This window comes from Ornithorhynchus anatinus, chromosome 2, assembly GCF_004115215.2.
Source record: "Ornithorhynchus anatinus isolate Pmale09 chromosome 2, mOrnAna1.pri.v4, whole genome shotgun sequence".
Classification (NCBI taxonomy): domain Eukaryota; kingdom Metazoa; phylum Chordata; class Mammalia; order Monotremata; family Ornithorhynchidae; genus Ornithorhynchus; species Ornithorhynchus anatinus.
The window spans coordinates 4,729,723-4,745,339 of record NC_041729.1 but is presented as its reverse complement, the minus strand read 5'-3'; the positions used below and the strand labels follow the sequence as shown (position 1 = coordinate 4,745,339).

The window sequence follows — 15,617 nt, the reverse complement described above, 5'->3', positions numbered from 1 at the left end:
ACCTGATGACCCTGTGTCTACCCAGCGCTTAGAACAGCGCCCTACACATAGTAAGCGCTTAACAAATACCAACATTATTATTATTATTATTATTATTATCTCTTCCCCGTGCTGGTATGGTGACACATTTATTTATTTATTTTTCCAGTTTCTCACTACTGACAATCAGCCACACATTCCTCGTCCAACTTTCTAACAGATTTTCCTTTGGGCTCTGGACCAACATGGAAAAATGGAAGCCCAAGGGATGCATAGAGTGGATCTATTTTTCCCCTAAAGATATAAGCAACTTCACGAGGGGAATTGCTTTGGAAACTTTTCAGACTCCTTAGCGACCCAATTTGTCGCCAAGCACATTTATTTTCACGGTCTCTTTCAGCGACTTTAAAAAAAAATGGTATTTGTTAAGCGCTTACTATGTTCCAGGCTCTGATCTAAGAGCTGGGGCGAGATCCAAGGTAATGAGGTCGGACTCAGTCCCCTATGGGGACTCAGTGGAAAGAGCCCGGGCTTGGGAGTCAGAGGTCACGGGTTCGAATCCCGGCTCTGCCACTTGGCAGCTGTGTGACTGTGGGCGAGTCACTTCACTTCTCTGTGCCTGAGTTACCTCATCTGTAAAATGGGGATTGAGACTGTGAGCCTCACGAGGGACAACCTGATTACCCTGCGTCTCCCCCAGCGCTTAGAACAGTGCTCTGCACATAGTAAGCGCTTAAACAAATACCAACATTATTATTATTATTATTATATGGAGAGGTGATCTGTGTCAAGTATGTTTTCCTTAGAGCTTTCCCCCTCTCAGGGTGGCACCCGGAGAGTTTCCAGTCCTCTACCGGTCTCGGCTACAGGAGGGAGAGTCGAGCCGAGGCCCGTCCGGTCCTTCCCTAGCTTGGCCAGTGGCTAGCGAGGGGCAGGCCGTCGGCTACGAGTCAAAACCGCCCCCGTGCTGGGCTTTCATACTGTCCACTGCTTTTGGAATCTTAGAAGTATTCAAGCCTGAACTTGAGTAGTGTGATAATAGTCCAGAATTTTTTTTTAATGGTACTTGTTAAGCGCTTACTATGTCCCGGGCACTCTTCCAAGCGCAGGTGTAGAAACGAGCCAAACAGGTTGGTCACGGTCCCTGTCCCACATGGGGCTCACAGTCTTCACCCCCATTTTATAGATGGGGCAACTGAGGCACAGAGAAGTGAAGTGCCCTGCCCAAGGTTACACAGCAGACAAAGGGATTAGCACCCAGGTCCTTCTGACTCCCAGGCCCGGTTTCTATCCACTAGGCCATGCTGCTTTTCAATTTATTAAGACGCCCTCGGTTGCGAGTTCACCCAACCCTGGATTATATGACCAGTTTTCGAAGGGGTAACTCCGAGACACCCCAGAATTTAGGATGAGTTGGGGTTCGGTCGATGTCTGGCTTTTTTTTTCTTTTTTATGGTATTTGTTAAGCGCTTACTATGTGCTAGGCACTGTACTAAGCTCTGGGGTCGATACACGCTAGTCAGCTGGGCCACGCTCCGTGTTCCACATGGGGCTCACAGTCTTAATCATTCAGTAGTATTTATTGAGCGCTTACTATGTGCAGAGCACTGTACTAAGCACTTGGAATGAACAAGCTTAATCCTTTCTTTTCTTTCTCTTTTATGGTAATTGTTAAGCACTTGTTATGTGTCAAACACTGTTCTAAGCTCTGGGGTAGGTAAAATTTAATTACTTGATTCTATTTATTTGCTATTGTTTTAATGAGACGTTCTTCCCCTTGATTCTATTTATTGCTACTGTTTTTGTCTGTCTCCCCCGATTAGACTGTAAGCGCATCAAAGGGCAGGGACTGTCTCTGTTACCGATTTGTCCATTCCAAGCGCTTAGTACAGTGCTCTGCACATAGTAAGCGCTCAATAAATACTATTGAATGAATGAGTGAACGTTGGACACCGTCCCTATCCTACCTGAGGCTCAGTCTAGTAGCAGAGAGAACGAGTATTCCCATTTTACAACTGAGGTAACTGAGACCCAGAGAAGTGAAGTGACTGCCCAGAGTCAATGATAATAGTAAAACTCATGGTATTAAGCGCTTACTTTGCGCCAGGCACTGTTCTGAGCGCTGGGGTAGATACAAGGTCATCAGGTTTCCCACGTGGGGCTCACAGCCTTCATCCCCATTTTACTGATGAGGTCACTGAGGCCCAGAGAAGTGAAGTGATTTGCCCAAAGTCACCCAGCTGACAAGCGGCGGAGCCGGGATTAGAACCCATGACCCCTGACTCCCAAGCCCGGGCTCTTCCCGCTAAGCCACACTGCTTTTCAGAAAGGTGTCTATGAGAGATTTTTCCAGGTTCAGTTTCCCTCTGTAGTTCTGCAAGGCATCGGGCAGAGTCGTCCAAATTGCTGTCAAGCTGGGAGGCAAAGAGGAAGGATATTCCTTCATTCCTTCATTCAGTCGTATTTATTGAGCGCTTACCGTGTGCAGAGCACTGTTCTAAGCTCTTGGAAAGTACAATTCAGCAATAAAGAGAGCCAATCCCTGCCCACAAAGGGGTTACAGTCTAGAAGGGGGCAGGCAGACATCAAAACAAGTAAACAGGCATCAATAGCATCAATATAAGTCATGAGAATTAGAGACAGAGATGGGAATAGTCATTGGGGAGAAGGATCAATCCATCAATCCAGTCAATCAATCCATCGGTCGTATTTATTGAGCACTTACTGTGCGCAGGAGACTGCACTGAGCGCTTGGGAGAGTCCAATACGTAACAGAGTGGCTAGACACGTTCCCTGCCCACAACGAGCTTATAGTTTAGAGGGGGAAGACGGACGTTAATATAAATAAATGACGATTATGGATACAAGGGCTGTGGGGCTGAGGGAGGGGTGAATAAAGGGATCAAATCCAAGGCCTACATAACCGCCAGGGCGGAGGGCAAGGGGAAAGAGGGCATGTTCCACGAGTATCAATCAATCGTTCGTCTTGATTGAGCGCTTACTGGGTGCAGAACACTGGACTAAGGTCAATAGGACAGTAGAAGAGACACATCCCCTACCCACAGTGAGCTTTCCATCTAGAGTAGAGTTGGGCAGAAGAACCTAAAGAACGAGGGAACTGGAAGGAAATTTGGGCAGGGAAAGGAAAAAAGCAGCGTGGCCTAGTGGTTAAAGCACGAGCCTGGGAGTCAGAGGACCCGGGTTCTAATGGCCCCTCGGCCAATTAGCCGCTGTGTGACCTTGGACGAGTCTCTTCACTTCTCAGCGCCTCAGTTCCCTCCTCTGCAAGCTGGGGATTAAGACTGTGAGCCCCATGTGGGACAGGGACTGTGTCCAACATGATTCGCTTGCATCTTCATCAGCGCTTAGGGCACGTAGTAAGCGCTTAAGAAAAACCGTTTAAAAAAAAGGAATCTGAAAAGATTAGATATTAAATTGGCAACCTCACCTTGTTTCCTTGTGAGAATTACACCCTGAAATGCTTAGCTTTAGAGGGGAAAGGACACAGGGCCCCCTTTTTATCTGTTCACACCCCTGCTAACATTGAAAATAGGCTCCCGGGTTAGAGCTCCATTTTTAAAACCATCAATCTTGAGCAATTTTCTTTCTGTCCTAGGCCTCGATATATTTCACTGTACCGCAGCCTTTATATAACATCTCTTTCCTCGGGTTCCAGGGAACGTGTCTACCAGCTCTGTTCCACTGTGCTCTCCCAAGCACTTAGTACAGCATTCTGCACCCAGTAAGGGCTCAGTGAATAAGGTCGATCTATCGATCCTGCCTCAGTCCCTTTCTGTCGCCGTTGCTGCTTTAGCCAGGGATAATAATCGTCATAATAATACCTGTGAAGCGCCCCTCTCGGGGTCGCGTCTGGAGAATTTCCAGGCCTCTACCAGTCTCGACTACGGGAGGGAGAGTCAAGCAGAGCCCTGGCCGTTCCCTTCCTAGCTTGGCCAGTGGCCGCAGGTCAAAACTCCCCCGGGACGATGGAGATGGAGGCGGGAAGTTCTGGGAGAGACGCGTCCGTGGCCTCGCTGTGGGTCGGAGACGACTCGACGGCATGAGACAACACCTGTTAAGCCCTTACTAGGTGCCGGGCACCGGGGCCGTTACAAGATAATGGGGTTGGCCACAGTCCCTGTCCCACGTGGGGCCCGTAAGTCTTCATCCCCATTTTGCAGATGAGGGAACTGAGGCCCAGAGAAGCAAAGCGACTTGCCCCAGGTCACACAGCAGATGAGCGGCGGAGCCGGGGTTAGAACCCGGGTCCCCCGACACCCGGGCCTGGGCTTTTTCCGCTAGGCCACGCTGCTTTCCTACGTGCTTGCCGGTGCTGTTTTCCTAACAGTAATTGAGCTGAAATAATGAAGGCCAAGACAACCTGTCCCTAGGGTTTCTCATCTGCAGCTTGAGAGTTGGAGGGTTTTTTTTTTCCATTGACCTTTCGTTCATTCCGGGCCGTTCCCGACTCAGATTCCCAAGAGACTGTAGTATACACTCCGCCTTCCCCCTCCCCTATAACAATGACAATAATAACGATGGTGTATGTTAACCGCTTACTAGGTGCCGGACACTGTTCTAAGCGCTGAAGTGATAAAGATAATGATAATAATCGTTCTGATATTAGTTAAGCACTTCCTATGTAATAATAATAATGATAATAATAATCGTTCTAGTATTCATTCATTCAGTCGTATTTATTGAACGCTTACTAGGTGCCGGGCACTGTTCTAGGCGCTGAAGTAATAAAGATAATGATAATAATCGTTCTGATATTAGTTAGGCACTTTCTATGTAATAATGATAGTGATAATAATATTCGTTCTAGTATTCATTCATTCGTATTTATTGAGCGCTTACTGGTGCCGGGCACTGTTCTGAACGCCGAAGTAATAAAGATAATGATAATAATCATTCTGATATTAGTTAAGCACTTTCTACGTAATAATGATAGTGATAATAATAATCTTTCTAGTATTCATTCAGTCGTATTTATTGAGCGCTTGCTAGGTGCCGGGCACTGTTCTAAGCGCTGAAGTAATAAAGATAATGATAATAATTGTTCTGATATTAGTTAAGCACTTTAATAGTGATAATAATAATCGTTCTAGTATTCATTCATTCATTCAATCGTATTTATTGAGCGCTTACTAGGCGCAGAGCACTGTACTAAGCGCTTGGAATATACAGTTCGGCAGCAGATAGAGACAATCCCTACCCAATAACGGGCTCACTGTCTAAATGGGGGCAGGGGGATAATAGTTAATCACTTCCTATGTAATAATAAAAATAATTGTGATACTTGTTGAGCATTTTGTAGTGGCCAGAGCACAGGGCTGGGAGTCAGAAAGTCATGGATTCTAATCCCAGCTCCACTACCTGTCTATTGTGTGACCTGGGGCCAGTCACTTCACTTCTCTGAGCCTCAGTGACCTCATCTGTCCAATGGGGTTTCATTCATTCAATTATACTTATTGAGCGCTCACAGTGTGTAGAGCACTGTACTAAGCATTTGGAAAGTATAATACGGGAAATAAAGAGAGAAAATCTCAGCCTGCAGCAGGCTCACAGTCTAGAGCGGGGCGGTGACTGTGAGCCCCATGTGGGACAGGGACTGTGTCCAGCTCGATTTGCTTGTATTCACCCCAGCGCTTAGTACAGTGCCTGGCACATAGTAAGCGCTTTAACAAATACCGTTATTATTATTATTATGAGGAAACTGGCACATAGAGAAGGTAACTGTTAAGGTTTAGTGTCACACAGCAGCAAGTGGTCGAGCTGGGATTAGAACCCAGATCTTCCGACTCCCAGATCTGGTCTTTTTCTACTATACCCTGCTACCTCTCTAAAAATGGGTTTTTGGGCGCTCTCAATTTCTCCTGGATGAGGAGATGGGGAGAGACCAAGTATGTATTTATTTATTTACATTAATGTCTGTCTTCCCCTCCAGACTGTGAGCTCTTGTGGACAGAAATGTGTCTGTTGTTCTCTTGTATTCTCTCAAGCACTTAGTACAGTGCTTTGCACACGGTAAGTTCTCAATAAATGCAACTGAATGAATGAGTGAATGCATTTATTTCAAGTTATTTTGGACAAAATTTGACATAAAAAGGGTAAGCATTTATCTGTGTGTGTGGGCTGAAGAGCTGGAAGGAGAGCTTCTTTAGTCCAAAGAATAGTATGATATGCTGGATCAAAGAGAAGTAGAGAAATAGTGTGGCATACTGGATAGAGCGTGGGCCTGGGAGTCAGAAGGTCATGGGTTCTAATCCCGCCTCTGCCACTTGTCCGCTGTGTGACCTGGGGCAAGTCACTTCACTTCTCTGGGCCTCAGTTCCCTCATCTGTAAAATAGGGATTAAGACTGTGAGCCCCACGTGGGACAACCTGATTCCCCTGTGTCTACCCCAGCGCTTAGAACAGTGCTCGGCACATAGTAAGCGCTTAACAAATACCAACATTATTAACATTATTATTCTCTGGGCCTCAGTTACCTCATCTGGAAAATGGGGATTGATATTGTGAGAGCACTTGGGACAGGGACTGTGTCCAACCCGATTTGCTTGTATCCCCTCCAGCGCTGAGTACGGTGCCTGGCACACAGTAAGCGCCTATCAAGTACCATCATTATTATGATTACTAAGTAGCTGCCTGACAGAAAGCTTGTTCCTTCACAGAGTTAAGCGAATAGGAGCTTTATCACTCGCTTTTGTTTGGGTAGGATTAGCACCTTAGATCCGGAACTGACCTCACCATGGTGAGCAGGGAATGTCTCTGATTATTGTCGTATTATCCTCTCCTAAGCGCTTAGTACAGTGTTCTGCACACAGTAAGTGCTCAATAAATACAGCAGAATGGATATATGAGTCAACCAGGCAGATGGATGGAAATCTGTTTTCCCAGCCACCTGTTTGCCAACTTTCACTGAGATTTCCTGGAAGCAGTCAATCAATCAGTGGTATTTATTGAGTGTTTAGTGTGGGCCAGGCACTGTACTAGGCGCTTGGGAGAGAACATTGGAGTGGGTAGACACAAATCCAGTCCTCAAAAAACTTGCAGTGGCCTTCTCTGACTAAGGAAATGGACTAAACCTCCTTTCCTCTTCTCCCGCTCCCTTCTGCGTCGCCCTGACTTGCTCCCTTAATTCATCCCCCCTCCCTACCCCACAGCACTTATGTCTATATTTCTAATTTATTCATTTCCATTAACGTCTGTCTCCCCTCTGGACTGTAAACTCGGTGTGGGCAGGGAATGTGTCCGTTCATTATTATTTTGTCCTCTCCCAAGCGCTTAATACAGTGCTCTGCACACAGCGCTCAAAAAATACGATCGAATGAATGAGTACTGTGTGTAGAGCACTGTACTGAACCCTTGGAAGGGAACAGTCAAGAACTCAAGAGGCTTTCAGTGTGGGAGAACACTGGGTTCTAATCCCGACTCCGCCGTTTGTCTGCTGTGTGATCTTGGGCAAGTCACTTCACTTCTCTGGGCCTCAGTTCCCTCATCTGGAAAATGGGGATGAAGACTGGGTGCCCCACGTGGGACAGGGGCTGCCTCCAACGCGATTTGCTTGTAGCATTTACCAAAAACACTCTCTGGATACACATACCAGGACGACTTTATGGCAGAAGAGGGGACTTCGTGGAGAGGGTGTATCCGGGGAGTCGCTATGGATCGGAAATCCGTCGGCATTTGAGCACCCCAGCGCTTAGAAGAGTGGTTGGCACATAGTAAGCGCTTAACAAATACCGTTATTCATTCATTCAGTCGTATTTTTTAGGCGCTTGCTGTGTGCAGAGCTCTGAACTAAGCGCTTGGGAAAGTACAATACAACAATAAACGGGGAGATTCCCTGCCCCCAGTGTGCACACAGTCTGAGGGCGGGGGGAGACAGACATCAATAAAAATAGACATCAGTACGAATAAATAAAATGGACATAGTCTGACAAGGAGAAATGGGAAGGCAGAAGATGAGCTATTCCTGGAATGTTTGGCACTGGGGACTTTTGGCGTTCGGCGGGTTTTGGAGGCAAGATATTTGACAGGAAGAAATGGGAAGATGGTCCTCCCCCTTGCCTCTCCCATCGCTGTAGACAGTATCACTACCCTCCCTGTCTCCCAAACCTGTCTTCTTCAAATACCGTCAATTATTTCTGATCCATAGCGACTCCACAGACGCACCCTCTTCAAAACATCCCGTCTTCTGTCACGAAGTCGTTCTGGTCTGTGTGTATCCGGAGAGTTTTCTTGGTAAAGATACGGAAGCCGTTGACCATCGCCTCCTTCCGCTCAGTAAAAACTTGAGTCTCTGCCGTTGTCTTCGATCAAAGTTTCGGGTAACTCGATGGTCCGCCTTTGATCCCTTCCCACGCCGCTGCTGCCCAGCGCGGGTGAATCGACTTTGTCTGATGCTTCGGCTTAGACTTCCCCATTCTGGGGAGCCCTCTGCGGCGCAGCTCTAAGCCTCGTCAGCGTACGCAAACTCTCCTGCCAGGATAAGGCATCGATTCATCTCCACATTATCCTTGACTCATCTCTTTCATACAACCCACATATTCAATCTGTCGTCAGATTCTTTCGGCTGTAAAATCCGCCCATTCCTCTCCTTCCAAACTGCTACTAAGCTGATCTAAGCCCTGATCCTATCCTGCCTTAACTACTGCAACAGCCTCCTCACCGACCTCCCGGCCTCCTGTCTTTCCCCACTCCAGTCCCTACTTCACTCTGCTGCCTGGATCATTTTTCCACAAAAGCATTCATTCAATGTTTCCTCCCTCCTCGACAACCTCCGGTGGTTGTCCACCACCTCCACATCAAACAGAAACTCCTCACCATTGGCTTTGAAGCAGTCAATGCCCTCTCCCCCTCCTACCTCACGTCGCTCCTCTCCTACTCCAACGCAGCCCGCACACTCCGCTCCTCTAATGCCGACCTTCTCCCTGGGCCTCCATCTCGTCTATCTCACCGCTGACCTCTCGCCCACGTCCTGCCTCTGGCCTGGAACGCCCTCCCTCTTCCTATCCAAAGACGATCGCTCCCCCCACCTTAAAAACCTTACTGAAAGGCCCATCTCCTCCAAGAGGCTTCCCTAAGTCCTCATTTCCTCTTCTCCCACTCCCTTCTGTGTCGCCTTTTCATTTGCTTTTAGTCCCTTTATTCACCCCTTTCTCAGCCCCACGGCATTTACGTCCAGAGCCATAGTTTATTTATATTGATGTCAGTCTCTCCCTCTAGACCGTAAGGTCACTGTAGGTAGGGATCGGGGTCTTCCAAGTCTGTTACGCTGCACTCCTCCAGGCGCTTAGAACAGTGCACCGCACACTGTAAGTGCTCAGTAGATAGGATTGATTGAATTTGGCCAAACTAACTTCGAATCCATCCGGGGCGATGCTAGCTGGCCTAGTGAAAAAGCAGGGGCCCTGGAATCGGGAGAACTGGGTTCTAATCCCGGCTCTGCCGCTAGCCTCCTGCGTGACCTTGCCCAGAGAGGGGCAGCCAGAGGGAGAGAGAGAAAGAAGCAGAGGTTGAGGGAGAGGGGCAGGGAGAGGAAGAAGGAGGAGAGGGGCAGGAAGAGGGAGAAGGGCAGGGAGAAGGAAGAGAGTGAGAGGGGCAGGAAGAGGGAGAAGGGCAGGGAGAAGGAGAGAGAAAAGGAGAACAGGGAGAAGATGAGGGAGAGGGGCAGGAAGAGGGAGAAGAAGAGGGAGAAGGGCAGGGAGAGGGAAAAGGAGAAGAAGGAGAGCGTCAGGAAGAGGTAGAAGGGGGAGAGGGAGAGGGGCAGGAAGAGGGAGAAGAGCAGGGAGAGAAGGAGAGGGAAAAGGAGAACAAGGAGAAGTTGAGGGAGAGGGGCAGGAAGAGGGAGAAGAGAGGGAGAAGAAGAGGAAGAAGGGCAGGGAGAGGGACAGGCAGAGGGAGAAGGAGAGGGGTAGGGAGACGGAGAAGGAGGGGGACAGGGAGAGGAAGAGGGAGAAAGAGAAGGGCAGGGAGAAGGAGAGGGAGAGGGGCAGGAAGAGGGAGAAGGAGAGGGAGGAGAGGGGCAGGAATAGGGAGAGGGGCAGAGAGAGGGAGAAAGAGAGGGAGAAGAACAGGGAGAAGGAGAGCGAGGGGGTAGGAATGGGGAGAAGGTGAGGGAGAGGGGCAGGAAGAGAGAGAATAGGGAGAAGAGCAGGCAGAGGGAGAAGGAGAGGGGCAGGAGGAGGGAGAAGGAGAGGGACAGGCCGAGGCCGAGGCCAAGGCAGAGGCTGAGGCCGGGCCCGGGTTTTACCTTGCATAATGGCAGTTGAAAGCTCCTTTTAGGTCACGAATGAAAAGTTCCTGTTTTTCAGCTGGTGTTTTGAACATGATTATTTTTAGCCGTGTCACATGCGGTGCCCCCTGTCACCCCGCTTTTTATTCTCTCTGTTTACGCTGATGAATTTCCCGGCACGTTCGGCGTCCCTCAGGAGGCCGTGAGGCCGCGGCCCCGCCGCACGAACCACAAAATTTTCCACGCGCTCGGGAGGGGCTGGCCCGCCGCCCGTCCATCAATCAGCCGTATCGATAGGTGATCTAGAGGTGGCCGGTGGCGGGGAGGGTGGGGGGCGGCCTCGAGGGTCCCACACCCAGCCCGGATTTCCCCCCTTCAATCACTTCTACCACTGCCAACTTGGCCACGTTAACGTGATGTCCCCAAGGTCATCATCGTCATCGTCATCGGTATTGATTCTGTTGATCAATCCATCAATCAAAGGTGTATATCGAGCGCTTACTGTGTGCAGAGCACTGTACTAAGCACCTGGGAGAGTACAGTGCAACACCGTTGGTAGACACTTTCCCGGCCCACAACGAGCTTATGGTCTAGAGGAAGAGCTTACAGTCTAGGGAGAGACACAAATTAATATGGATAAATAATAATTATTATTATGGTATTTGTTAAGTGCTTACTCTGTGCCCCCAGGCACTGGATTAAGCGCTGAGGTGGATACGGGCAAATCGGGTTGGACACAGTCCCTGTCCCACGCGGAGCTCACAGTCTCAATCCCCATTTTCCAGATGAGGGCACCGAGGCCCAGAGAAGTGAAGCGACTTGTCAGAGGTCCCACGGCAGACGAGTGGCAGAGCCGGGATTAGAACCCAGGACCTCCTGACTCCCAAGCCCATGCTCCATCCACCTCGCCACGATACATAATTTATAGATATGTACTATATGGATATAATAATATTAATGGTATTTGTTAAACGCTTACTATGTGCCAAGCACTGTTCTAAGGGCTAATCACACACAGCTGATAAGTGTGACTGATAAGGAAAAGCAGCGTGGCTCAGTGGAAAGAGCCCAGGCTTGGGAGTCAGAGGTCATGGGTTCTAATCCCGGCTCTGTCCCTGGTCTGCTGTGTGACTTTCGGCAAGTCACTTCACTTCAATGTGCCTCAGTTCCTTCATCTGTAAAATGGGGATGAAGACTGTGAGCCCCTCCTGGGACAACCTGACGACCTTGTATCTATCCTAGCGCTTAGAACAGTGCTTGGCACAGAGTAAGCGCTTAACAAATACCGATATTATTATTAAGTGGTGGAGCTGGGATTAAAACCCACAAGCCTCTGACTCCCAAGCCTGTGCTCTTTCCACTAAGCCACTCTGCTTCTCTGAAGTGCTTACTCTGTGCCAAGCATTGTGCTAAGGGGAAGATAATCGGGTCGGACACAATCCCTGTCCCACATGGGGCTCCCTGTAGACTGGAAGCCCGCCGTGGGCAGGGATCATCCCAGACTAAGCCCCCTTTTCCTCAGCTCCCCCTCCCTTCCGCGTCACCTCAACTTGCTCCCTTTGCTCTTCCTCCCCGGCCTCCGCCCCACAGCACTTATGTATATATGCCTATATTTATAATTCTATTTATTTTTAATGATGCCAGTTTACTTGTTTTGATGTCCGCCTCCCCCCCCTAGACTGTGAGCCCGGTGTGGGCAGGGATTGTCTCTCTTTTTTGCTGAATTGTACTTTCCAAGCGCTTAATACAGTGCTCTGCACACCGTAAGTGCTCAATAAATATGATTGAATGAATTAATACGATTAAATGAATGTAGGAGGGAGAGGAGTGTGAGCTGGGGTGTAGTGGGAGGAGAGGGTGGACAGCTTGGATGGAAACAACTTGTGGGGAGACTGGAAGTCTGGAGACTGGTGATGTGATTTTCACTGAGCCCCCCCCTTTTCCTCTGCTCCACCTCCCCTCCCTATCACCCCGATTCCCTCCCTCCGCTCTACCCCCTTCCCCGCCCACAGCACAGGTGTATATTTGTACATATTTATTATTCTCTTTATTTTTATGAATGATATGTACATATTTATAATTCTATTTATTTATCTTGATGCTATTGATGTAGAGAAGCGGCGTGGCTCAGTGGAAAGAGCGCGGGCTTGGGAGTCAGAGGTCACGGGTTCTAATCCCGGCTCTGCCGCTGGTCAGCTGTGTGACCTCGGGCAAGTCACTTAACTTCTCTGTGCCTCAGTTACCTCATCTGTCAAATGGGGATTCAAACTCTGAGCCCCATGTGGGACAACCTGATCGACTTGTATCCCCCAGCGCTTAGAACAGTGCTTTGCACATAGTAAGCGCTTAACAAATACCACAATTTATTTATTTTTTTGTCTGCTTGTTTTGTTATTTGTCTCCCCCCTTCCAGACTGTGAGCCTGTTGTGGGCAGGGATCGTCTCTATCCGTTGCCAAAATGTACTTTCCAAGTGCTTAGTACACTGCTCTGCACACAGTAAGCGCTCAATAAATATCACTGAAGAAATGAATGAATCATACTTTTTAGTGGGTTCTGCGTCTTCCCACTTTTTTAGGTAGAAAGCATTAAGTGCTCAATAAATACAATTGATTAAATACAATTGACAATACAATAAATACATACACACATAAATAAATATAAATGAATAAATAAATATGTGCATATATATAAATATAAATAAATACAATAAATAAATAGAAAGCACTAAGTGCTCAATAAATACAATTGATTAAATACAATTGACAATACAATAAATACAATTGATTAAAATCATAATGGCTCCCTCCAGCAAGAACCCTAGCTTCACAGTCAACTGAAAGGAGGTCTGCTTCTATGAGGTTTACTCCCAGTTTCAGAAAGATTGGAAATCAATCAATTGATGGTATTAATTATTATTATTATTTACTTTTTAATATTTTTATTTTTACTTTTTAATGACCTTTTAATTTTTACTTTTTAATGGTTTTTTATTTTTATTTTTTAGCATTTGTTAAGTGCTTACTACGTGCCAGGCACTAGAGTAAGTGCTGGGGTAATAATAATAATAATTATTATAGTATTTGTTAAGCACTTACTATGGGCAAGGCACCATTCAAAGGGCTGGGGTGGATTCAAGGTGATCAGGTTGGACACGGTTCCCGCCCCATATGGGGCTCGCACTCGTATCCCCATTTTACAGATGAGGGAACTCAGGCTCGGAGAAGTGAAGTGACTTGCCCAGGGTCACACAGCAGACAAGTAGCAGAGCTGGGATTAGATCCCATGACATTCCAGTATGGCTCAGTGGAAAGAGCCCGGGCTTTGGAGTCAGAGGTCATGGGTTCGAATCCCGGCTCGGCCACCTGTCAGCTGTGTGACTTTGGGCGAGTCACTTAACTTCTCGGTGCCTCGGTTCCCTCATCTGTAAAATGGGGATGAAGACTGTGAGCCCCACGTGCCACGTGGGACAACCCGATTCCCCTGTGTCTACCCCAGCGCTTAGAACAGTGCTCGGCACATAGTAAGCGCTTAACAAATACCAACATTATTATTATTATTACATTCCGACTCTCAAACCCAGACCTTATCCACTAGGCCACAGGACGCCGCGTGGCCTAGTGGATAGCACTGATTCACTCAATCGCATTTACTGAGCGTCTACTTTGTGCAGAGCACTGTACTAAGTGCTTGGGAGAGTACAACATAAAACAGTTGGTAGATACGTTCCCTGCCCACAGCGAGTTCGGTCTGCTCTCTGCAGAGCACTGTACTGAGCACTCGGGAGAGTCCAGGACCCGAGAGTTGGTAGACACGTTCCGTCCCGCGTGTGGGATCACGGCCGTCCCTCCGACGGGCCCCGGGAGATGTGTTGGACGCTTCTTTGACCCCCGGGGGGACTGACGTCGGGCGTCTCTGTGTCTCCTCAGAGCAAGCTGGTGAAATACTTCAGCCGCCAGCTGTCCTGCAAGCGGAAGGTGGCCCTGCAAGAGCGCGATGCCAAGCTGGACGGCTTCCCCCACATCCTGCACTGGTTTAGGATCGTCAACGTGCGCAAGGAGGTCATGGAGGTACGTCCCGGGTCTTGCCCTCCATTCCTCTCCCCCTCATCCCCCCCCCACCTCTCCCCTCAGTCTCCCCTGGCTCCGGCCTCTCCTGGTCTCCGTCTCCCCCGGCCCTGTCTCCCCCAGACTCTGTCTCCCCCAGCCCTGTTTCTCCCGGCCTTAGTCTCCCCAGGCCCCAGTCTCCCCTGACCCTGGTCTCTCCCAGTCCTGTCTCTCCAACTCCTGTCTCCCCAAGCCTCTGTGTCCCCCAGCCTCTCTCTCCCCCCGGCCCTATCTCCCCCAGGCCCTGTCTTGTCCAGCTCATCTCCCCCAGACTCTGCCTCCCGCAGTCCCTGTCTTCCCCGGTCCCTGTCTCCCCGGGTCCCTGTCTCCCCCGGCCCTGTCTCCCCTAGCCTCTCTCCCCCAGCCTCTGTCTTCCCCAGTCCGTCTCCCCCGGTCCCTGTCTCCCCCAGCCCTGTCTCCCCTAGCCTCTCTCCCCCAGCCTCTGTCTTCCCCAGCTGTCTCCCCCAGTCCCTGTCTTCCCCAGTCCCTGTCTCCCCCGGTCCCTGTCTCCCCCGGCCCTGTCTTCCCCGGCCCTGTCTCCCCCTGCCCTGTCTTCCCCGGCCCTGTCTCCCCCGGTCCCTGTCTCCCCAGCCCTGTCTCCCCCGGTCCCTGTCTCCCCCAGCCTCTGTCTTCCCCAGCCGTCTCCCCCGGTCCCTGTCTCCCCCAGCCCTGTCTTCCCCGGCCCTGTCTCCCCCGGTCCCTGTCTCCCCCGGCCCTGTCTCCCCTAGCCTCTCTCCCCCAGCCTCTGTCTTCCCCAGCCGTCTCCCCCAGTCCCTGTCTTCCCCAGTCCCTGTCTCCCCCGGTCCCTGTCTCCCCAGCCCTGTCTCCCCCAGGCCCTGTCTTGCCCAGCTCATCTCCCCCAGGCCCTGTCTTGCCCAGCTCATCTCCCCCAGATTTTGCCTCCCCCAGTCCCTGTCTCCCCAGGCCCGTCTCCCCCAGTCCCGTCTCCCTCAGCTTCTCTCCCCCGGGCCCTGTCTCCCCCAGTCCCTGTCTCCCCAGGCCCGTCTCTCCCATCCTGTCTCCCCCAGCCCTGTCTCCCCCAGGTCCTTTCTCCCCTGGCCCTGTCTCCTCCGAGCCCTGTCTCCCCTGGCCCTGTCTCCCCGGCCCTGTCTCCCCCAGCCCATCTCCCCCAGCCTCTGTTTCCCCCTCCCCTGTCTCCCCCGGCCTCTGTCTCCCCCGCCCCCATGTCTCCCCCCGACCCAGTCTCTTAAATTACAGCCTTTTCTACTCCAGAACTCAACCTGCCTCAAATCTCACGTGTCCAAAACGGAACTCCCCATCTTCCCACCCA

At 50.0% G+C, this 15,617-nt stretch overlaps 1 protein-coding gene across 1 annotated transcript in view; it reads left to right on the top strand.

The window, feature by feature from the left end:
• Positions 1-15,617, top strand: part of KSR2 (kinase suppressor of ras 2) — a 294,653-nt gene that overhangs the window by 30,683 nt on the left and 248,353 nt on the right. Inside the window, exon 2 of the mRNA XM_039911188.1 lies at positions 14,150-14,290. Coding sequence (XP_039767122.1) covers positions 14,150-14,290 — 141 coding nt within the window. The remainder of the gene's footprint in view (positions 1-14,149; positions 14,291-15,617) is intronic.